Genomic DNA, 25,771 nt, shown 5'->3' with positions numbered 1-25,771 from the left:
AGTGGTTTAAAGTAATGCAGATTTATTCTCTCACACTTCTGTAGGTCATGCATTCAGGTGGACTAGGCTGGTTCCTTTGCTCCAGATCTCACAAGGCTTGAAAGCAAGGTGTCAGCTGGCCTAGGCTGTGGGGGACACATCTGCTGCTAAGCCCGTTAGATTGTTCCCAGAATTCAGTTGCTTGCAGTTGTAGGGCTGAGGTCCCATTCCTTGTTTTGTCAGCCGAGCCTCTCTCAGATGCTTAAAGCCTCTTGCATCCTTCATCCTCAAACCAGCAATAATGCATTGATTCCTTCTCACACTTCACATATCTCTGGCCTCCCTTTCTCCCACATGTTTCCTACCTCCATCCAGTAAAAGTTCTCTGCTTTTAAGGGCTCTTATAATTAGATGAGACCCACAAGGATAGTCCAGGGTAGTATCTATCTTAAAGTCTGTATCCTTACATCTGCAAAGTCCCTTTGTCATGTAATATAGCATATTCACGGGTTCTGGAGAGCAGGATCTGGACATCTTAAGGAGTCATTCTGCTTACCACACCATCTGTGAAAGGTATTTTGTAAACCCCAAAATGTTCAGTGTTCCCTTTTAGCAGTCCCTTGACTTGGCATGGAATAAATGTTAACCTAGTAATTTAAAATGGAAAATTTGAGGTACAGTCATCCCTCAGTATCCATGGGGGAATTGGTTCCAGGATCCACCCTAGATGCCAAAATCTGCAGATGCTCAAATCCTGTGGTTGACCCTCCACATGCGCAGGTGTGGAACCTGTGGATACGGAGGGCTGACTGTATGTTATTGAAAAAAATCCACGTATTAAGTGGTCCCGTGTTGTTCAACCGTCACCTGTATTCAGAAAGTAAAGTATGGGAATCTTTTATGATTGGCAAATACTCCGATGTTAAGGATCCAAGCATGCTGATGACTACAGACCCTTCAAACTGCAGTGGTATAGTGTATATCAATCTCGAGGTCACGTGTTGATGGATAAAGTTAACAGTATAGAATTCAGTGAAACTTATAAATTAAGTACTTTAAATACTAAGGAGAGCCTACTATTTTAGGTGAAATCTTTTGTTAAATGGATTTTTCTTAAGACAGGTTATACTTACACTTTCCATTTGTTGACTGTCAGATTTTCTATAAGAATATTTAAATTCCAAAGCACCATTATTGTTCAAGTATCACCCAGCTGGTTACTAGAATATAAAGAGAAGACTGCCAAAATAATCTTAAACTATGAGAAAGGCAGAACAATAATAAAGGGAAACGAGATACATGTCAATAATTTTGTTTCAATTTATTTGGAATGTATTTTGGTGTATGACTGTGATAGTCCCCTACCCCCAAAACAATAACTCAAAAAAAAAACTTAACTAATTAACCCCACATTATTTGAAATAAAAGTCTCTCCTCACTAAATTGTGATGTCATCCTTATCATAATACTAAATTCTTGCCCATACAGGATTGATTCTAGTCTCATTACTACAGTATTTTAATTATTATAATCTCACAATATATTTAGTATATGGCTGGGCCAGTTTCCCTTTCTTATCATTCCAAAGTTTTCATGGCTGTTACTCATTTTCTTTTTTAGAAGTACTTTGTAAGGCTCTGAAAAAATTGCATACTTTTTTGTCCTTTTTTTTTGACTTTGTTAAAATACACATAAAATTTACTGTCTTAACTATTTTTACCTGTGTAGTTCCGTGTATAACACATTGTTGTGCAACCAATCTCCAGAACTTTTTCATCTTGCAAAAGTGAAACTATACCCATGAAACAATTTCCCACTTCCCCTTCCCCTCAGTCCCTGGTTATTCCCATTCTACTTTCTTTCTCTGTGAATTTGACTAGATGCCTCATATAAGTGGAATCATACATTATTTGTCTTTCTGTAACTGACCTATTTTTGTTTGCATAGTGTCCTCAAGTTTCATCCCTGTTGTAGCATGTGTCAGAATTCCCTTCCTTCTTAAAGGTGAATAATATTCCACATTTTGTTTATTTGTTTATCTGTTGATGGACACTTGTTTGCTTCCACCTTTTGGCTATTGTAAATAATGCTGCTGTGAACATGGGTCTACAAATAAATCTGTTCAAATCTTTGCTTTCAGTTCTTTTAGCTGTATACCCAGTAGCCCACAAGATTTTTTTTGTTTTATGACATTTCAGTCTCATGTCATCCCTAGAAAGGCTTCCCCTAGCCTAAAATTATAGAAATAATCTACATGTTTGTTCCCAAGTGGAAAACCAGTACTAATTATTGAATGATCCATGGTTCCCCATGTTAATTGGAGGTATGTGCCACGTTTATCCTGTCTTAAATTATCATGGATATATAAATCTATTTGACTTTCTATACTGTTCATTTATTTAGTTACCACTTCCTGCACCATTACAGATGTTTAATTGCAGTATTCTACTGTGTTTTGATAACTGGTGATAAGTTTCTCATATTCTCTTTCAGAATTCTCTTTATTTTTCCCACACATTTGTTTTTCAAATAAAATTTAAAATCAATTTGTAAAAAATGTCATTGAAAATTTAAGTGTAATGACATTAAATTTATGAATAATTTTGGGGAGAATTGATAGATTTACAATATTGAGTCTTTTCCCGTAATAATAAGAGCTAACGGGACTTCCCTGGTGGTCCAGTGGTAAAGATCCCGCGTTACAATGCGGGGCACAGGGGTTTGATCCCTGGTCGGGGAACTAAGATCCCACATGCCGCGGGACAGCTAAGCCTGAGCTCGCACACCTCAGCTAGAGCCTGCACGCCTCAACTGGAGCCTGCGTGCCGCAAACTACACAGCCCACGCGCTCTGGAACCCAGGTGCCACAACTACAGAGCCCATGTGCCCTGGAGCCTGCGCGCCACAACTCGAGAGAGAAACATGTACGCCACAACTAGAGAGAAGCCCACGTACCACAACAAAGAGCCTTGTGTGCCACAGTGAAAGATCCCGCATGTCTCAACGAAGATTCCACGTGCTGCAACTAAGACCCAACGCGGCCAAAAATAAATAAATTAAAAATAAATAATAAATAAACCTTTAAAAAAAATTAGAGCTAACATTTTTGAATGTTTTCTGTATGCCAGCCATTGCAATAAGCCATTCCCTCATATCCTTTTTAAAAATGATGAAACTGGGGCTTAGTTGAAGAATGTGCTCAGAATCATGCCATAAGTGATAGAGCAGTCTTGAACCAAGAGCTCTGACACTAAAATCTGTGCCCTTAACCACCATATAGCTGCCCTCATCCTTGGAAAGTGCTGTGTTTCTCTTTTTATTTGTCCTAATCTTACACCCATTCCTAAACTAACTTTCACTGTGCTCTTTGGAACTCATGAATGAGTAGTGATTTTTAAAATCCCCTACATCCTAAACCTTTTCTGTAAATGGTCCTCTGATGGTTAATTTTAGGTGTCAACATGGCTAGGGCAGAGTACCCAGTTTTCAGTCAAACAGCAGTCTAGATGTTGCTATGAAGATATTTTTTAGATGTGATTAATATTTAAATCAGGAGACTGAGTAAAGCAGATTATCCTCCATAATGTGGGTGGGCCTCATCCAATCAGTTGAAGATCTTAAGAGAAAAGACTGCGGGTCCGTAAGGAAGAAAGAATTCTGCTGCCAGACGAGCTGTAACATCACCTCTTCCCTGCCTTTCCTGCCTGCTCTCCTGCCCTGCAAATTTCACACTTGTCATCCCCCACTATCACGTGAGTCAATTCCTTAAAATAATCACTCCCTTGTTCTCCCCCTACCGTCTAAGTTAGATTTTGTAGTCTACCATTTTAATCATTCCCTCTGTCATATTTGTCTGGCAAATGTTGTTAAATTGAACTCTCCATGTCCTCTACACCTCAGCAGACAAATGCAGCTAGAGAAAAATATACAACCATACAGACTAATCTCACTTTAAAATCATGACCACAAACCCCAAGAGGACCCTAAGTGCCGTCTGGCAATGCTTCCTTATTTCTATGGTCAACTGACTTTCCCACTCTCCAAGGCAACTACAGTATTTCATACTCTCTCCCCACATTCCTTACTGTCAGCTGATGGCTTCACTGCTTATTTCACTTAAATTAAAAAAAAAAAAAAAAAGCGATTGAAGAGAATTTTCTCATCCTTCCACCACCGCTGTTCACCTCCCTCCTATTACATGGAAAGGGAACGCATTGCCGGTGTCCCTGCCTGAGGTCAAACCTTCCACTGTGTGCTGAAGCCCATGCTCTCCTATGCAAGGACTTTGCTTTTCTTCTGTTCTCTCTCAGTTTTTCCCCCTCTACTGTCATTCCAGTCAGCATATGAATATGCTGTAATATTTTCCAGTCCTTATTATCTCTGTTTATAAATTCTTCACTCTGCAGTGAGCTTGAGGGTAGAGAGAGTGTGTTACTCTTCTTTTTATTCCCAGACCTTGGGACATAGTGATCACTTTAAAAAGGTTTGTGGACTTACCTGAAGTTCCCCTAGGACTTGTCGTCCTAAAACAGTTTCTCCCTCCGCTGTGTCCTCTTGTTCATTGCTGCTACTTGCAGGATGGAGAAGCATGCTGCTGGACACCTGCAATGGCTTTGGGTTTCAACCCTGTGGCTGGCTGCTCACCTCCGGGGACGTGCTTTGCTCTGGTGTCTTGACGGGCCTCCCTAGCCAGTCAGGTGGCAAGTGAGAGTCCCAAAGCATCCACACTGGTTCAGAACAAGAGTATCGATGTGAGAAAGAGTCAGGGCTGAGACAGACCTGGCTTCTCCTTGGTCACGCCTTCTCTGCCTTCTCCTTGGTCACGCTTACTGTGTGGAATCTGTTATCGGAAGTAGTGAAATGCAGTTCTTTGTGGTTTAGCCTGGCATCAGGCTGCATGGATTTGTATTCTACCTCCTGCGCTTTAGCTGTGTGACTTTAGGAAAATTACTTAACTTCTCTGTGCTTCTATTTCTTTCTAAAATGGGAATAGGACTTCCCTGGCAGTCCAGTGGTTAAGACTCCACGCTTCCAATGCAGGGGGTGCTGGTTCAATCCCTGGTCACGGAGCTAAGATCCCACATGCCAGGCAGCACGGCCAAAAATTTTAAAAATAAAATAAAATGGGAATAGTACTGTACCTAGCTCATAGGGTTTTTTTAAGGATCATGAGTCAATTTGTGTAAAATGCATAGGATGATACCTGGCACATGATAAGCACTAGAAAGTGTTGGCTATTGTTATCGCTAGTGTTGTTATTTGCAGGATTGTAGAAGCTAAATGAGCTTCCATTTGTATACTTTCAGCCGTTGCAACACTTAATAACTCAAGTTTTGGAATTTCATCAGTTTATCTAAAGGAGTGTTAGTACACAGAACAAAGTGCTACCCAGATTTAAGCATTAAAAGCAGGCTGTTGAATGGAGAGCAAACTAGGGGTTACCAGTTTGCAGGGGTGCGCAAAAGGGTACAAATTTTGGGGTGTAAGATAGGCTCAAGGACATATTGTACAACATGGGGAATATAGCCAGTATTTTATAACAGCTGTAAATGGAAAGCAACCTTTAAAAAATTGTATAAAAAATTAATAGTAAATTTAGATTTAAAAAAATGTGGGCTGTTGTACACTTGACACCATCTCCAAGATCTCCATCGTACTATATGTATAAAATTGAGGTTAATTGTATAGCCTTTTTTTCCCCTTTGTGTGTTAGAGTTGACAGCTGGTCTTCAGCCTTTCTGCCAGATGAACTTAATGCTTCTAATTTATATAAGTCTTTAAATATTTGTGGAAACTAAAAATAAACAACTTAGCTTGAGATTGGTTTGTATACCGTAGTGTAATTATAATTTCTAGCTCACTGTCCAACACTGAGTTAAATGAACCACCAGATAAAGTTAAGATGTTAATTGTCTCCAGCAGTTCTCAGTATAATCTGTTGTGTGTATTCTAGTCTACTGAATAGTATAAAAAGAGTTGTCTGGTTGAAGTACAGTCGAAATTCTAGTTTCCAGAAGGAACATATCTTCTAGATTTTCCCACTCCTTCAGATTTGAGGGTTAGTTATAGCTCCCAGAATAGGAGGTCTCTACATTACTAAACTAGTAATAAGGTAGGCATGTCACATGGCATTTAGGCAAGAGTAAGTGATGGCTGTTTCTTTTTACTTGCGATGGTATATGATGGGCCACCATAATTTCACATTTAAGGAAAAATAATGAACTAATAGTATTGATCTCCATCTTATTCTGAAGTTTCAGGGTACTTCGAGATCATGTAAAGAAAATCAAAGCCACATGAGACTGTTAGGAAGTAGTCATGTGACTTCAAAAGGCACTAGGTGAAGGCTAAGAAACCTGGGCTCTGTTTACAGTTTAGCCAGTCATTATGTGGCCTTGGGCACAGATTACTTGCTTGAATATCCCATAATTGATTTACATATTTTATGTGGACTGTTATTATGAAAGAATAAGTGAAAGCATGTGTTAGAGTAACCCAAAAAGAGTTATTAATTTATTAGATATACACATACTTGTTTTAACACTTGTCAAATTTTGACTGATTGTTTACATTCTTAATGAGTTCCTTATGGGCAAGGACAGTGAGTTAATCATCCTTGTATCCCCAGTGTCTAGCAGAGTCCCTGACATACATTTTATTGAATCAAAGTTCTCTAACTTGCTTTATTTATAGCTTTGTAGGTAAGTAAAAATTTTAAATGAGATTTAAATTGAGATGCAATTTAGGGGAACCTTCTAGAACTGTTTCTCAATTTTATCCTGGACCAACTAAAATACACATTTTACATAATACTTACTATACACACATGTAACTGAAACCAGATGTTCAGGAAACACCTTGCTGTGTGTGATGTCCTCTGATAAGTTCTATTGCATTATGTTTCATTCATTTAAAATAATGCTGGTGCAACCCACTGAAATGATTTTAGGATTCTTTAATGGGTTTTAAACCTACAGTTTAAAAGATACCTCTCAGGAAGGCAAGCTCCATGAGAACAGGAACTTGATCGTGTTCACTTCTGTATTGCTAGTTCTTAGCACATAATAGGTGTTCAGTACATATATCTTGAATGAGAGAAAGAATGGAGTTGTTTTCCCATGGGTCACGTTTAAGAACAGGACAAAGGGAAAAGCATTACATATTCCTTGCTACATTTCAGCTCATCAAGTATTTGAGTGATCTAAGTACGATATAATACAATACACTAAGCAACATGGAAGGTACAGAATTAAGTAAGACTTTGTCTCAGATCTCATGCAGTTTTAGAACCCAATCCACGAGGACAGTCAGGTGCAAATAGGCCTTCTTAAAAGGAGTTTCAGGGTTTTACCAAAATTTTTATTTCACACAACTAAATTAAGTGCCTGATACGAGAGATTTTCCAGAACATGGTTTTCTGGTGTAGTTGTGGCTCAGGACCAAGAATTGGCAGTACCCTGCCCCATCTACTTATCATCACTAGTAGAGTCTAACGGTGGCTAATATAAAATAGGGTTAGTCTTAAAAATATTCAAGGGGCATTTGGTTCACTGTTGATTTGACTTCTAAAAATCTGTTCTCCTTTAAATAACTTAATTCACAGTCATCCTATGTCTAGCTTGTTGTGGGAGGGTCTTAGAAATTAGATCCTTTGGTAAACATAATAATTTGTTTTTGAAAATTAGTTTGCATAGTTAGTAAACAGGAGGAAGCTTTAGCTCTGTACAAAATACACGTCACCACATTTTCCTTGGTTTCTTAGATTATCGTGTCAGTATGTAGTTAGGCATATTCACACTTGTGAGGTCAGGACAGTGCTTAGGAGCTTTTTAAGACTCAGAGTACAGTTCTTAAGAAGGCCAGTCTTAGGCTAACTTTAAATTTTATCATCAAAACTGAGACTAAAGAGTAAAAGAGGGTGCAGGCGTAATGGTTGTATTGAAGCAAACGTAAACTGGGACTGTCCCAGCAAACAAGGAAGTTTGGCTAGGCTAGCTTTTGTGCATATGTTTGTGTTTGGCTACACTGTCTCAAAAAGAAAAAAAAAATTTTTTTTTTACAGAACATTTATAAAACTTTATATTTAGGGCTTCCCTGGTGGTGCAGTGGTTGAGAGTACACCTGCCGATGCAGGGGACACGGGTTCGTGCCCCAGTCCGGGAAGATCCCACATGCCACAGAGCAGCTGGGCCCGTGAGCCATGGCCGTTGAGCCTGCGCGTCTGGAGCCTGTGCTCCGCAACGGGAGAGGCCACAACAGTGAGAGGCCCGTGTACCGCAAAAAAAAACACAAATTTATATTTATAAAACACTATTAACTAAAAAATTACAAATCTTTCATAATCAGGAGAGATTATGTACTCTAAAAAATTGAGGCTTAATACCTACTGTTATCAACAATTTATAAATAACTTTGTAATGAAAATGTTTTTGTTACATAAAGATTTTTTTTTCTAAGACAGAAAGTTGGCCATGTGCTTATTAGATAATATTTTCAGGTAGTGAAAAGATTGGACATGTTCTTAGAAATAATTATTATGGAATAGAATCTATATATTTCTTATAGTATAAAGCAAATTAACAGACATAGCACTGGATATTCGTGATTTCATCTAAAAAAGATACTAGAAATTCTTTTCATTGGCAAGTGGACTCTCAACCACTGCGCCACCAGGGAAGCCCTATTTTGGAATTTTAACTCAGTAATTGAAATGCCTTGTCCTAAACACCTTTTTTTGGGAATTAAGTAAAATGTTTACTTTTAATCCAGTGAACACTGGTTCTAGTTTATAGGGGAAACAGTCATACTTTATACTTAGATCATTTAATACTGCCTTTTAAGGAAGTCAGACCCAGGCTCTAAGTGGTTATATTAAGTGTTTTAAGTTCCAGACTAGGGAGATAGCATTTATCATTGCTGTTGCTTTCAAACAGGAAGCGTAACATTTTATTAAATGAATAAAGCAAATCACTGACTAAAATGAAGTTTAATGAAAGTTCTCTATCAGAAGAAGAACTTAACATTTTAATATATGACTATAATATAGTACAGTCAGTTCACTTCTATAAGCAATGCTTTAAAATAATAAATAGAAATATTTAGGCCAATTTTTTCATTGAAGCAAGATTGAGCTCAAAAGTTAAGTATAGTTGGGGCTTCCCTGGTGGCGCAGTGGTTGAGAGTCCGCCTGCCGATGCAGGGGGCATGGGTTCGTGCCCCGGTACAGGAAGATCCCACATGCCGCGGAGCAGCTGGGCCCGTGAGCCATGGCTGCCGAGCCTGCGCGTCCAGAGCCTGTGCTCCGCAAAAAAAAAAAAAAGTTAACTATAGTTTATGTATTTATTGCCTTCCCACATATTTCAAGATGATAACTTTTCTGTGAATGGTTTCCTCTTACCTTTTTATATTAATAATTTGGAATGCTTTGATAAGCCTTCTAAACTTCAGTGACACTGGCTGGTATCAAAGGAGGTAAAGCATGTATTAGTGGTCCTTCCTTGGCCCTCCTCTCTTTACTTACTTGCCACCTCCATGGACTTAGGAAGTACAAGACTGTAAGGTCCTAGCACCAAAGTGAGATTGGTTCTCCAGCCCTCTGCTCATGTCCTTCATGAATATATAAGAATCCTATAAAACCACTGCCTTATTTACAGAGACCTTTTACTCAGATCTGTACTTTTCAAGAATATAAATCATTGCTTATAGGAGTCTTAGAGTCAAATTAACTTTGCCATTGTTTGCTGTTCAGTTTAGTGAGTCACTGCTCTTGGTGATTTGACATCAACTCCCAAAGATTCTTGAAAATTCTGAGAATTAACAGGTAGCCAGAACCAATCTGATTATTTACACGTGCATACGACCCTTTACCAATTTGTAGAACAGAGTATTAGGGAAGGATCATATTATCAATATATGTGTTTGCTACTACTAATGCTTAATGTTTACTATAGGTAAACATTAGGTAAGCACTGTTCTAAGTACTTTATACATACTACTTTATTAATCCTCATAATAGTCCTCTGTGGAAGATACTATTTATTATCTCCATTTTATAAATAAGGACAGAGAGGATAAATATCTTTACCCAGGTCACACAACTAGTAAATAATGAAGTCAGAATTTGAACCAAGGTGTTCTGGCTCCAGGATCTGAATTGGAATCAAACACTTTTTGAGACATATTGGGTATCTTTAAAAGTTATCAAATATTAGTGTGGGACGGGGATAGATTGGGACTTTGGGATTGACATGTACACACTACTATATTTAAAATAGATAACCAATAGGGACCTGCTGTATAGCACAGGGAACTCAGCTCAATATTCTATAATAACCTAATGGGAAAAGAATTTGAAAAAGAATGGATACTTGTATGGGTATAACTGAATCACTTTGCTGTACACCTGTAACTAACAACACATCATTGTTAATCAACTATACTCCAATATAAAATTTTTTAAAATTTTTAAATAAAATTAAAAAACACTTTTTTAAAGTTACCAAATATCTGTGAAGAAAACAAGGCAAAGAACCCCCGTCTCCTGACACTCAGCCCAGTGTCTTTCCACTATAGTTCAGATGCTTCAGCGTTGTTCATTGTAGTGCTTGGATCAACCTTTTTCTATCCAAGCAATAAACTCTGAAGTAAATTCAAAGATAATAGAAGCAATACTCTTGTGATCCAGACTGGAACACAAGAACGTTGTGGGCTTTCCTGTTTGATCCTAAGGGAAAGATAGCCTTAGATTAAGCTAACCAAATGGTTTAGTAGGTGGTTGACATGGACATGTTGTGGTAACTCTGCTGTTGTTTGGTGGTTTGAGAGATACTCTTTTGTGGTAGCAGCTGGCTGGTTTACTGTTTTCCTTTGGTATGTTGGGAAAAGTTTGAGAAGACTCAAACTGTAAACTTTCAAATGAAAACATCTGATTTTTCATATAATCCTTGAGAGATTGTATAGTTGTCAGCATTGGGTAAACTTGAATGTATAGTTTCCTTTAGTGGATCTGCCCCTAGTGTTCCATTTCACTCCTGCCTCACACAGCATGGCCCTGTGTGGTAAGCTTTCTCTGCAGGGCTGGCCCCAGTGTCATCATATATACCTCTTCATCCCAGCTTCTGCAGTTGTCTCAGAGCAATAGTTCAACTAGTCTCCTGAATACTTGTTGTATTCTTAGACTTGGAAAAACTCTAGCAATAAAAGTGGTCTTTTCCCAATTCAAATAAAAAGCTAAGCTTTAAATAAAATTTCCTGTATTATCCATTTTTCCCAAGTATATAATTTCAAACTTTTGGCATCTGCTGCTGTTTAGACAACAAAATCAATGAAGACGTACCCAACAAAAATTAACAGAAATCTTGCTAACATCCAGTCATATCTAATTCAGCAGCTTGGTTTGTTTGTTTTTCATGGATACATTTTCTTGGCTGTGATTTCATGTTGCATATTTATATCTTCTGTTAGAAAATATCAATGTTTTGTGGTTCTACAAAAGCATGAATTTCCACATAGCAAGTTTGAGAAGCTCTTTTGAGCTTTGTAGGGAGATTTTTATTCCAGAGATGCCATGTGAAATGTTTTGACAGTGGTAAATAATTTTTTAAAGTAATGACAAAGGATGGAAAACAAGTTAGAGGAGCATTGAGAAACACTACTATTAATTTCAAAAATCTTAAACTATGAGAGGATAGTAATTACATGAATAACTACCAACAGCAAATCATTGTAGGAGAGTTTCACAACTGAAATCATTTAGTAAAAGACTCAGTCCTCATACACAGCCGGCGTTCCGTATCCGCAGATGCAGGGGTCTGACTGTACCACACCGTTTCAAATAAGGGACTTGAGAATCTGGGGGGGTTCTGGAACCAATCCCCCGTGGGTGCAATAGGACTGCTGTACTTTCTCTGTTTGTTTACAGTTATATCATTAAATCTCCACTTAAAGTAGGCATCATCCATATTGTCTGCATAGCCTTGGCAGGACTTTGAGGCAGGACTAGATAAGGCTTGCTGACCTTGAATTAAACACATGTCTTCCACAGGCAGCCTGCCCAGTTTTTAAAGAGTGAGCCTTCCAGGCGTGTTCTCTGATAATAGAGCTAGGAAACCCTAACAGAAACAAGAACATTTTAGAGAGCATCTCTGTGGAAGGCTTACCCACTTTTCTTTGGAGTCCATTCAGAAAAAAAATCGCACCAAAGAAAAACATCACATTTACTTCATAATATTTATTCAGTAATGTGCTGCTGTTTATATATGAGCGGTGGTTGACCAGAATATGTATATTTAGAGGATTTTTTTTCCTGGTTTTTTTTTTTCTTCAGTCTTGCTGCGTGGCTTGCGGGATCTCAGTTCCCTGACCAGCGATTGAACCCAGGCCCTCGGCAGTGAAAGCGCAGAGTCCTAACGACTGGACCGCCAGGGAATTCCCTTTTTTTTTTTTTTTCTGTTCTTGATATGTTATTTGTATACAGTCTGTTTTCTGCATGTTTTTGAAGGCAGCTATCTGGAATTAGGAATGCGGTCTGTAATTTGAGAAATAATCTAAAGTTTTTGATTGGGGATAAGTATCTGCAGGAAATTTTGTCCTTGGAGGATTCATGATATTTATAGAATAGTTTTTGTTTAGGTTTGCCAACTGTGAAAGTATATACTCTTCTACCATTTGGTACAAGTTAGTAGATCCTTTACTTCTATTCCTAGCATTTTTTAAACAGTTTTATTGAGATATAGTTCACATACCATACAGTTTACCCTTTGTGTATAATTCAGTGGATTTTGGTATATTCAGAGTTTTACAACCATCATTGCATTCAATATTAGACATTTTTCATCGCCTCAGAAAGGAACCGTATACCCATTGGCAGTCACTCCCCATTTCCCTGCAAACCTCCCAGTCATAAGTAGCCACTAATCTATTTTCTATCTGTATAAATTTACCTATTCTAGGCATTTCATATAAATGGAATTATACACTCTGTGGTCTTTTGTGATTGACTTATTTCACCTAGCATAATGTTATCAAGGTTCATTCATTTGCTGCATGCATCAGTACTTCTTTCCTTTTTGTTGAGAAATAATACTACATTTTATAGATATACCACACTGTATTTATTCATTCATCAGTTAAGGGTCATTTGGGTTGTTTCCACTTTTTGGCTATAGTGAGTAATACTACTGTGAACATAGATGAAAAGTTTTCGTGTGACTATATATTTTCATTTCTCTTGAGTATAAACCCAGGAGTGAAACTGTGGGTCATATAGTAACTTTAGGCTTAATATTTTTTTGAGAAACTGCCAAATTTTTCCAAAACTGCTGTACTGTTTTACATATATACTATGGAATATTACTCAGCCATTAAAAAGGATGAAATAATGCCATTTGCAGCAACACAGTGGACCTGGAGATTATCACACTAAGTGAAGTAAGACAGAGAAAGACAAATATCATATGATATAGCTTATATGGAATCTAAAAAAAAAATGATGCAAATGAAATTATTTACAAAATAGACTTACAGACTTAGAGAACAAACTTATGGTTACCAGGGGCGAAGGGTGGGAAGAGAAGATAGATTGGGAGTTTGGGATTGACATGTACACACTGTTGTGTTTAAAATAGATAACCAACAAGGACCTACTGTATAGCACAGGGAACACTGCTCAATATTCTGTAATAACCTAAATGGGAAAAGAATTTGAAAAAGAATAGATGCATGTATATGTATAACTGAATCACTTTGCTGTACACTTGAAACTAACACAATATTGTTAAGCAACTATACTCCAATATAAAATTAAAAATTTTTTTAACTAAAAATAATAATAAATAAAATAAAACTGCTGTACCATTTTAAAATCCCATCATCGGTGTATGAGGATTCCAGTTCCTCTGCATCCTTGTCAACACTTGTTATATCTGTCTTTTTGAATATAGTCATCTGAGTGGGTGTGAAATGCATCTAATGGTAGTTTTTATTTGTCTGTCTTCTTTAGAGAAACACCTATTTAGATCCTTTGCCCATTTTTTAATTGGGTTATTTGTGGTGTTCTTGATTTCTAAGAGTTCTTTATATATTCCGGATATACATCCCTTATCAAATTTCTCCCAGTCTGTGGGTTGCTTTTTCATTTTACTTATGGTGTCTTTTGAATCACGAAAGGTTTTAATTTTTATGAAGTCCAATTTTTTTGTTGTTGTTGTTGCTTGTATATTTGGTGTCACAACTGAGAGACTGTTGCCTAATTTAAGATCATGAAGATATACTTTTGTTATCTTCTTAGAGTTTCATAGTTTTAGCTTTTACATTTAGGTCTTTGATTCATTTTGAGTTAATCTTTGTATATGGTGTGAGGTAGGAGTCCCACTTCATTTATTTGCATGTGAATGTCCGGTTGTCACAGTCCAGTTTCTTGAAAATACTGTTCATTTCCCCCATTGAATTGTCTTGGCACCCTTGTTGAGAATCAGTTGACCATAAATATAAGGGTTTCTTTCTGAACTGGATTCTATTCCATTGGTCTGTATTTCTGTCTTTGTGCCAGTTACACAGTGTGTTAATTACTGTAGCCCTGTACTAAGTTTTGAAACCAGGAAGTGTGAGTATCCCAACTTTTTCAAGATTGTCTTGGCTATCATGGGTCCCTTGAATTTCCAGCATTAGCTTGTCAATTTCTGCAGAAAAGGCAGCTGGGACTTGGATAAGGATAGCAATGAATCAGGTCAATTCAGAGAGTACTGCAATCCTAACAATATGGTCTTCTAATCTGTGAGCATGGAATGTCTTTCCATTTATTTAGGTCTTTAAATTCTTTCAGTAATGTTTATAGTTTTCACTTACAAAGTTATGTAGTTCTTTGTTAAATTTATCCCTAAATATTTTTTACTGCAACTTTAAAGGGAATTGTTTTCCTAATTTCATTTTTGTATTGTTTACTGCTAGTATATAGGATTACAGTTGATGTTTGTATATTAATCTTGTACCCAGCAACCTTCCTGAACTTGTTTATTATTATTGGTTTTAGTATTTTTTTAGTAGATTACTTATAATTTCCTATATACAAGATCATGTCATTTGCAAATAGAAATAATTTTACTTCTTTTCCAATCTGAATGTCTTTTATTTCTTTTTCTTCTCTATTTACCTTGGCTAGAATCTCCAGTACAGTGTTTCATAGAAGTGGCAAGAGCAGATATCCTTGTTTTGTTCCTGATCTTAAAGGGAAAGCATTAAGTCTTTCACCATTAAGTATGATGTGAGCTGTGAGTTTTTCATAGATAACCTTTATCAAGTTGGAGAAGTTTCCTTATATTCCTAGTTTGTTGAGTGTTTTGGTCATGAAAAGTGTTGTATTTTGTCCTTTACTCTAGTGCTATGGTATATTACATTAATTGATTTGGGGGGATGTTAAATCCGTTTTGCATTCCTGGAATAAATACCACTTGGTCGTGGTGTATAATCCTTTTTATATGTTGCTGAATTCAATTTGCTTGTATTTTGTTGAGGATTTTTGAGTGGGTATTCATACGAGATTGATCTGTAGTTTCCTTATGATGTCTTTGTCTGGTTTTGGTGTCAAATTAATACTGGCCTCATAGAATGATTTGGGAAGAGTCCCCTTTTCTTTTGAGCAGTTTATGAAGAATTAGTATTCTTGTTTAAATATTTGGTAGAATTCACCAAAATCATCTGGTTGTAGGCTTTTCTTTGAGGGTAGTTTTAAAATTACTAATTCATTCTCTTTTTTTTATTCCCATTCATTATAGATCTATTCAGATTTTCTCTCTCTTCTTGATTCAGTTTTGGTACTTCGTGTCTTTCCAGGAATTTATCCATTTCATCTCAGTTATCTAATCTGTTAGTATACAGTTGCTTATAGTATTCTTTATAATCATTTTGTTTCTGTAAGGTCAGTAGCGATATCTAGTAATAGATTTCTAACTAGTAAATAGTTGCTTTAATCTAGAAATGAATTAACTCTTAACATTTGGGGCCCTTTCTAAGGATAGAAGGTACAAAGAACATGAAAAGCAAAGAACTATTGAGTCCCTCATTGTTATTGCTAACAGTGAATAAGCAACATCAGCGTTAATTCCTGCCTGGCACAGAATATTGATTGAGACAGCCTTTAGGAAACAAGTAATGTTAAGAGCGGGTAGCTTCTGCTTTTTAATACTGTTCAAAGGAATATCTCTGGGTTAAGAAATCCTTTTCCTAGCCACTTGCCGGCTGCCTAACCCTTGAGCAGAAACACTTTACCTGATTGTCCAACTTTCCATCTGAGAGTAGAGGTAACATTACCACTTGCAAAGCCTGTCAGGTATTCATTTTTCATTGCAGTGTCTCAGCAATTCTTTAGAAACCTTACATAGGTCAAATCTCATTATAGTAAAATCCAAAGGACTGACCAGATTTTTAGATGGTACATTTCTCTCTCATATTTAAGTTTCTCTCATTTTATAGATTTTCCAGTTTATGAAATGTGTCAAAACATAACCTTTTATATGTATAATGTAAAATCTTGAATACAGGGAAATTTCAGACTAAAGTATGTATATACATATACACACACACAACACACACACACACACACACACACACGCACGCAACATACAGAAGTTCTAACGTGGAAGAGATTATTTTCAACTGTGAAACAGCAGAGAATAAAAGATTTCTGAGTCCAGGATCCCCATTCTGACAAGTACATTCCCATCCTAACCCTTTCTTAACTCTTTGGCTAAAAATAAGTGTGCAGATTTTTTTTTTAATCAGTGAAAGACTTTCTGTCTCTTAATAAAACATTTAGATTCCCATTATGGAAATTTATTATAAAAGCACTTTCAGAATGCTGTTTACTGGTCAACAAAAGATAAATTGTTAAAATTAAGCGATACTATACATTAAATGGAAATAAATGTTCGATTTACTAAGAGTTTAAAACCTTTCGATTATTGCAGACAACAATTTTATATCTGTCTCTTTTTTAAAATACTCTATATTTTGAAAGAGAAGTGCTCACACTGTAAAAAGAGAACAGGTAACTTTAAGTAGGAGCTGTCTACATCCAGAACAAAAGCCTGTTGGTGTCATTGTTAAGGAAATCAGTTAGTAGATCAAATTATTGGTTGTAAACAATATAAGCAATGAGATTTCTCAATTGGAAGAGACAATTTAAGTCCTAGAAGTTGGCTGCCAAGGAAACCACTGACTGCAGTAGCCAAGATATAGAAGCAACCTAAATGTCCATCAGTGGATGAATGGATAAAGAAGATGTGGTGCGTATGTATGTGTGTGTGTGTGTGTATACACACACACACACACACGTTGGAATATTACTCAGCCATTAAAAAAAGAATGAAATCTTGCAATTTGCAGCAACGTAAATATTTCTGGAGGGTATTATGCTAAGTGAAATAAGTCAGAGAAAAACAAATTCCAGGGTTTCCCTGGTGGCGCAGTGGTTGGGAGTCTGCCTGCCAATGCAGGGGACACGGGTTCATGCCCCGGTCTGGGAGGATCCCACATGCCGCGGAGCAGCTGGTCCCGTGAGCCATGGCCGCTGAGCCTGCGCGTCCGGAGCCTGTGCTCCGCAACGGGAGAGGCTGCAGCAGTGTGGGGCCCGCATACCGCAAAAAAAAAAAAAAAATCCATATGATTTCACTTATATGTAGAATCTGAAAAGAAATCAAAAACAAATGAACAAACAAGACAGAACAGAAACAAACTCATAGATAGTAGTTGCCATAGGAGGGTGGGGTGGGAAGATAGATGAAATAGGTGAAGGGGGATTAAGAGATACAGACTTCCAGCTATAAATAATGAAGTCATGGGGATGTGATGTCCACATAGGGAATATAATCAATAATATTGTAATGACTTGATATGGTGATGGATGGTAGCTGGTCTTATTGTGGTGACCATTTCATAACATATAAAAATATTGAATCACTGTGTTGTATACCTGAAGCTAATATAACATTCTATGTTAATTATAACTCAGTTTTTTAAAAAAGACTAGCAGAATTTTTATGCAGACTAGTATGATCAGCTTGTGGTATTTTCTACTCTCTTTCTGTAAAAGGCAGGGGAGAAAGGAGGAGGATAGCAGGAAACTTGGAAAGGTATCTTTTCTGTCGGAAGGAGACAGGAGTAGATTGTTCTCTTTGGTTCCCACTAACTTTTTATTTTGAAAATGTTTAAATCTTCAAAAAAAAGTGAAAGAAGAGTACGTTTTGTACACTCTTCACCTAGATTCACCAGTTTTTAACCATATTTGTTTTCTTTTACCGTCTTCTACACACACGCACACAGAAAATGTCACAACCATTATAACATTTCATTTCTAAATACTTCAACATGTATTTCCCAATAAGACATTGTCTACTTAACCACAGTACTATTTACCAAACCCAAGAAGTTTTCAGTTGATACAATAATTTATCTAATGAACAATCCATATTAATATTTCCCCCAATTATCCCAATAATGTCTTTGGCTTTTTGTTCTTTTTTAATCTAGGATCCAGTCAGAGCTCCTTCGTTGTATATATTGATAGTTATCGTGTCCTTTTAATCTTCCTTAAAGAATAGCCGCCCTTCTTTTGACTTTAATGTCATTATTTTTTAAAAGACCAGGCTGCTTTTCTTATAGAATGTCCCGCAGTCCAGACTTATCTGATTTTTCCTTATGATTATATTCTGTTTAATATATTTGAAAAGAAAACTAACAAAGGAAACGCTTTCTATTTCATCACATCAGGAGGCACATAACATCAGTTTGTCCAACTGTTGATGACACTCAGTTTAATCACTTGGATAAGATGATACTCACCATAATTTTCCATTGCTAAGGTATCTTTTCTCCTTATAATTTAGGAAAATGTGAGGTTGATACTTTAAGACCATGGGAACATTGTTCTTCAACAACCTTCTCCCAATGGTTTTAGCATCCATGATCCTTGCCTGCATCAGCTGGAGGTGCAAAATTATTTAATTCTGCCTTTACTTCATATTTATTAGGTGACTTTCCTCTGTAAAAAGAGCTTTCTCTCCCTTCACTTTTTGTTTTTCTATTCTGTTTTGTATGAGGGTTTTGGGGGTTTTTTTTGATACTACTGTGGACTCAGATTATTTGTTATTCAATATGCTATAGTCCATTATTGTCGTTATTCTTTTTGATATTCAGATTTTCCCAGAGTTGACCAATGAAAGTACCATCAAACCAGCCTCTGTATCATTTTGCCATGTCTCCATTTTTCTTTTCCTTTTGTTCGCCTAACATATCCTAGAAATTACTCCCTATCAGTTTCTCGAGAGTATCCCCCTTCTTTTTATGGCTTTGTATATTCCAGATATTGTTTATCATAGTTTATTCAGCCAGTACCTTATATGTGCACATTTAAGTTGTTACCAGTATTTTGCTACTACAGATAATGCTGCTGCTTGTGTTTTATATATATGCAGCCTATTCTTTTAAGATAGTATAAATATTCAAATAAATTGAAGCCTGTTAAGCTAAGAGAATATAGTATTTTACTTTAACATTTTTCTAATTATAAAAGTTGGTAATACACATAATTCATAAAATTCAGAAAAACAGTCCTGAAATGTATGGAGTTAAAAGTGAAAGTATTCCTTTACACACCTGTATTCCCACCCCTGCGCTATATCTACTCCCCTCCCCCAAACTGTTAACAGTTTGATCTGTAATGCTTCAAACTTTCTTTTGTTGTAATTGGTGGTGGTTTTATTTTTCCATATTTACCATGTAAACATACACTCGGGGCCAATTTATTTAACTTACAAAAATGTGATCTTGCTACAGATGATGTAGTATGACCTGGTGTTTTTACTTTATGTGTCTTAGATATCTTTTTATGCCCTTACGTATTGAGTTAACTCATTTATTTCAGTAGCTGTATGATAGTTCATAATATGGATTTACCATCGTTTATGTAGCCATTTTCCTATCGATATTTAGGTTGTTTCCAGTTTTTCAGTGCTATAGACAACTGCAGTTAACACCCTGGAACATGTCTGCCTATGTTCAAGCATTTCTGTAGGCTAGATTCCAGGAGGTAGAATGGTTAATTAATTGTCATTGATTCACATTTCTGCAGTATCTTCCTGACATCCTTACCAACACTAAGTATTAGCAATATTTTGTATATTTGCCAATACAATGAATAAAAGAAAAAAAAAAAGTAGGGAATTCCCTGGTGGTCCAGTGGTTAAGACTGTGCACTCTCACTGCCTAGGGCCTGGGTTCAATCCCTGGTCAGGGAACTAAGATCCTGCAAGCTGAGCGGCCAAAAAAAAAATGAATGGTAACTTATTGTTTTAATTAGCATTTTTCTGTTACTAAGGAGATCTGTTTACTAGTCCATGTTTGTTAGCCACTGATTTCTTCTATGATTGCTCACTTTTGTCTGTGGGAGTTATTTTTTTTAGTGGAGTTTTTGTATATAGTATCCCTTGCTGTCTGAACTTTTGCTGCCCAAATTCTGGAATTAAATAGATTTGGGTAAATGCTTTGAGAAATCCCTTACTATATGTACCCTCGCTACTCTCCATCCAAAATCAAATTGTTTCAGATAAAAAGGTGTCACTCACCTTCCTAACTTGCCATCTAAATTCAGACTGTCCAAAATCAGGAATCAAATAGGATGAGATAGAGAGGAAGATTTGTATTCTCATACTGATCTTAGTGTTAACAACTTTTTTCTCCCTGTGTATTGTTTATCTTTTGTTCTTGTTTGTGTAGTTTTACACAATAAAAAGTTGTAAATGTTTATGTTAAATATCTGTTGTTTTCCTCTATACTAGGTTTTGCTTTGCTTAGGTTGGCTTTTCCCATCTAAGATTTTTTTTTCTTTATTTTTAAAACTTATTACAGAATACTGAGCAGAGTTCTCTGTGCTATACAGTAGGTCCTTGTTGGTTATCTCTTTTAAATATAGCAGTGTGTACATGTCAATCCCAAACTCCTAGTCTGTCCTTCCCCCCTGGGAACCATAAGTTCATTCTCCTAATTCTGTGAGTCTGTTTCTGTTTTGTAGATAAGTTCATTTTAAGATCTTTTAAATCTATTTTATTTTCTTCTATACGATTATTTTTAGAAACACTGAAAGTTTTAGATGTGTGAAATGTATTTTTATGCATAGTCAATTTTATCAACACATTTATAATAACTTATTCTTTATCATTAATTTTAAATACTACCTTTTTCATATACCAGATACTTATGTATACAAGGATGTTCCTGCAACAGTACCATACTGGGTTTTTTTCTCTTTTTGGGTTTTTTGGGGTTTTTTGCAGTACGTGGGCCTCTCACTGTTGTGGCCTCTCCCATTGCGGAGCACAGGCTCCGGATGTGCAGGCTCAGCGGCCATGGCTCACGGGCCCAGCCGCTCCGCGGCATGTGGGATCTTCCCGGACTGGGGCACAAACACATGTCCCCTGCATCAGCAGGCAGACTCTCAACCACTGTGCCACCAGGGAAGCCCAGTACCATACTGTTTTAATGATTATTTTGATATCTAGATGAGACAGTCCCTTGTTCTTTTTTAAATGTTTCTTGTTTATTATTGTTTAATTTTTCTTCCAGTAACATTTTAGGGGGAAAAGTCTCCCTTATCGTTTATGCTTCCTCCAGCAGTGTATGAGAATGTGCATTTTCCAGGTCTGGGAGAAACTGGCTGGGGGTCTGAAGCCAAGGTTAAGACTTGAATAAACCTGGAAAAATTAAAATCAAATCATCTACCCTCTAACCTGGGAGAAATCAAATAGGTTTGTAACACTGTTAAGTGTTACCTAAGTGTTTGTTTAGCATTAACTCCTTTACCTTCTAGGTGTAACCCTCTCCCCTCCACACTAACCCCTTTCACAGTCATCTCACAGAATTTCACATCACATTACTTGTGTACATCCACTTCCCTCTACCTGGCATTTCTTCTCATTCCCCACCACCTTCCCCCAGCAACCTCACTTTACCTTCCATATTTTTTGTGTGGGGAAATCTCATTTGTTCCTAAAAACTCAGTTCAGATATTGCCTTTTCTGGGAAGTTTTTCTTCATGCCAACAGTAAGAAGATTGTTCTAATCTTTGTGCCTCATGTTGTTTATTCCTAATATTATCATTATCAAGCTTTGAGCTGAATCAGGACATATATGCCAAATGCTTTTGAAAAAGAATAAAATATCCCTGTCTTAAGGGAGCATACCAGAGAATGAAAGGGAACGCTTAAGATAGAAGAAAAATAGGTATGAACACAGATATTATATGTGATTCTTTAAAAAGTCACTAACAGGAGAGCTTTTATATCACTTCCCCAACCTAACCAGGTTTAGATTTTATGGCTTATGTGCTAAGCCTTAGAAAAGGTGCTGATACACAAACTGAGACATTCATTTGAATTCCATATGGGATGTGGCATAAGCAAAGGCACAGAGTTAGGACTGAATGCGTCGTTATCATGGGAGTTTCAGACCTGTAAGGAAAATACCAAGAAATGGGATTAGAAAGGCCTAAATATTCAGTAAAAGATTTGAAAATTAGTAGCCTCCTATAACGTGGATTTGAATTATAAATGAACAAATATTCTGAATCTTTTTTTTTCTTCTTCAGTATTGGATGAACGAATACACCTCATCCATCGGAATTGGAGTTTTTCATTCAGGAATTGAAGTATATGGCAGAGGTACGTGTACACACAGTCTAAATATACTTTCTGAAGATTTTTCTCATTTAAAGGAGTTGCAAAATCATGACTGTAGCTCTTCCTTTTTTTTTTTTTGAAGTACTTCCATACTTTAAAAAGTAGAAGAAAATCTCCCCATATTTGTTTATACTGTATTTTGGAAAAATACCCAAAGTGGAATGTATCTGGGGAGAAAGTACTCAAAGTACACAAGTGTACATTGATTTGGTTATCTTTTATTCTAGGTACTATGTCTTAAAAAATATTTTCCTTTCAAGATTGTTATACTATGACAGTTTTGCCTTAATATGTATTGGCATTCCTAAGAAACCTTGCACTTTGAAAAATAGTGTGATAAAAATAATCATTTTGATTGGAAAAGGGTTGGTGCTAGAATGTCAAACTTGAAATACCAATTTCCTGAGGGAATTTCAGTAATAAATTTGTTTTTGTAGACCTACAAATATATAAAGTTTAAAAATACTGCTGAGCAAATCCTGCCTTTGATTACATCTAGCTTTTTGCTTAAGAATGATGGCCTTTGTCATTAACTCAGCCCTTTTTATTCTTTATTACCCTTCATTATGATAAACATAACTGGAGCTACTAAATCAAGCAGCTCTGTTTCAGCAGCTTTTTCCTTTGTTCTAATTCTCTCTTGATACAAGATAATCTCCTGATCAAGTTGTAAGTAGAATGTTCTGCATAAGACAGATCACATTGCTGATTTCATCAAGCTTGTAATAATATACTAGTTTGAATCATAAACTCACCATATAGCAGAAATGCTTTTATTTGCTTCAGCTAGGAAGTCTTTGCTATAATGTTACTGCACTTTACTCCCAGTTACCCCTGAAGACTACATAACAACTTCAGCTAATACAAAGAAAAGGCTCATTTACTTAAATGTGTCAGTGTGGTGGTTTACTGTCCCTTTTTTATATGCTAAATTAACTGCTTCTAGGTGCAGTGTACCATATTAAATATTGGCTATAAAGATCTGCCATATAAGCTCCATTTTACCTGAAAGACTGCATCTACCAGATAATTCCAAAAAGCAGTGAGGTTTGTGCTGAAAGTTCCAGTGGTTGGAGTATTGATACGGGTGAAATGGTAGTCTGTGGGTTTGCTCCCGGTTTGGTTTGGCTTTTGCCAAAGTTGCATGTATATTCCCTTTTAGCTGAATTTGTATGGTGTGTTACAGTTGTTTTTTTTTAAGTGCCATCGAATTTTGGACCACATGACCTCGCTGCTCTGAGGTAGATTGGAGCATGAGACATTTTCTCCATTTTTCAGATGAAGAAACTAAAGCTCAGACCTGCTGAAAGTCATACTGCTAATTAACAGAACTAGGACTTGAACCCAAGTATTCTTATATACTAGTCCATTATCCATTTATCTGCCTAATCATTGCTCCCATTCATAAAATGACTTAGGAATAATTAGAAACATGGCTCAAAACAGCAAAGCCAGGGCCAAATACATTCCTAAAAGTGAATTATTGCTTCTTGAATAGAAGAATAAGTGGGTCTACAACTTTCCTTACCATAATTGAGAAAGTTGAAATACGATATTTCCACATCTAACCTTATCTACAGTGTTTTATAAAATTCGGTCATTAAATTTTTAATGTATGTTTTAGAATTAAATGCTAAATACTTTTTTATTCTACATTATTGCTTTTTTTTCCTGAAAGGTCTGAATCAAAAGTAAATGTATTGTAGAATTGCCTTTTTCTTTCCCATGCTTTGTTCTGACCTTATAAGATTGTATTTAATAAATTTTAAGTGACAAGATTAATTTAAGCATTTGTTTGGAATACTTTAAGTAAGTCTACTAAGATTTGCCACTTAAATATCGAAGTATCTAGTACCAGAATTGTAGCCAGAAATTTTATTTCCTTCCTGATGTGAAACCGTTCTCCATTTTTGTTCTGAATGAGAGTTTATATCTGATGAGGCTGGATGTACATTCACTGTAGTACAAGTAGCTCTCTCCTAGCTTAAAGATGTGCTGTGGAAAGTGTGTGTGTCTTTATGTGTGCGTGGGTGTGTATGTTAATTTTGCAGCTTATCTTTTCTTGAATGAGGGGAATTGAATTCAGTTTTTCTGGTTTGCTAATGTTTTTTCCCTCTTACTCAAAGATAAAACAAGAGTCTTCATCTCAGGAACCATGAAAACTCATTGTTATTAGACAGTTTTTCCAGTAAAGTCCAGGTTTGAAATTTGATCACTTTAATTTAGAAAGTGGCAAAACACAGAACTGACCACGTACATACTTTGGCGTGATAGGTAAATGCAGGGACTTTTTTCACCTTTGAGTGTTAGGCAGTCTCCTCTAGCCAATATAAAGTAAATATAGAAGTCAGGATTACCTTTGAGCGTCTTTTGTTATTAGAGTTTCAAGTCCTTTACGTCAACTGTTCTATACAAGCAATAGGTAAATAAGATGTTTGTAAAAGCATTACTAAATTGAAAAATATTTAGATGGTATCATTATTATCCTCATCATTTATTAAATCTGATTCAGCATACTGGTTAAGTTTTATGTGATAAATACTAAAAATCATGAGTTTTCTCTTTTCAGAATTTGCTTATGGTGGCCATCCTTACCCCTTTTCTGGAATATTTGAAATTTCCCCAGGAAATGCTTCTGAACTAGGAGAAACATTTAAATTTAAGTAAGTAGGGAGGATAATTTTTATTACACTGTCTTAGATGCCAAAGCTTGTTTTCAGGCATACAGAATTCATTCTGTAGATTAAAATCTAGGAACTTAAAATGTTTCTTTAATGTTGTTTTAGTTGCGGACACTTTAAAATCAAATCTAAATTGTTGTGTAAAGATAGTAATCAGCCAAATAAAGTGCCTGAAATAAGGAGGTCTGTTGCTCTTATTCAGGACCCACAGAAGTTACTATGTTTACTTTAAAAGTGTTTTTACCTGGTATAAGATTCTGCTTTAGAAAACATTTCCTATATAATGACTGCTTCCCGTCAGTCTCCTATTTGGGGGGAGATGGAGGAAAGTTTTATTGTGACCTACTTAACACTCTTAAAAATCTCTTCATTTTCCCAATGAAAGCG

General features: G+C 36.3%; 1 protein-coding gene across 1 annotated transcript in view; it reads left to right on the top strand.

Annotated features, from left to right (window-relative positions):
• The window catches only part of DESI2 (desumoylating isopeptidase 2), a 41,804-nt gene that overhangs the window by 4,976 nt on the left and 11,057 nt on the right, over nucleotides 1–25,771 (top strand). Inside the window, exons 2-3 of the mRNA XM_082678075.1 lie at nucleotides 22,613–22,685; nucleotides 25,273–25,366. Coding sequence (XP_082534201.1) covers nucleotides 22,613–22,685; nucleotides 25,273–25,366 — 167 coding nt within the window. The remainder of the gene's footprint in view (nucleotides 1–22,612; nucleotides 22,686–25,272; nucleotides 25,367–25,771) is intronic.

Source organism: Grampus griseus (assembly GCF_964374135.1).
Source record: "Grampus griseus genome assembly, chromosome: 1".
Taxonomy (NCBI): domain Eukaryota; kingdom Metazoa; phylum Chordata; class Mammalia; order Artiodactyla; family Delphinidae; genus Grampus; species Grampus griseus.
The sequence above is the reverse complement of the archived record's forward strand: the minus strand, read 5'-3'. Positions and strand labels throughout refer to the sequence as shown.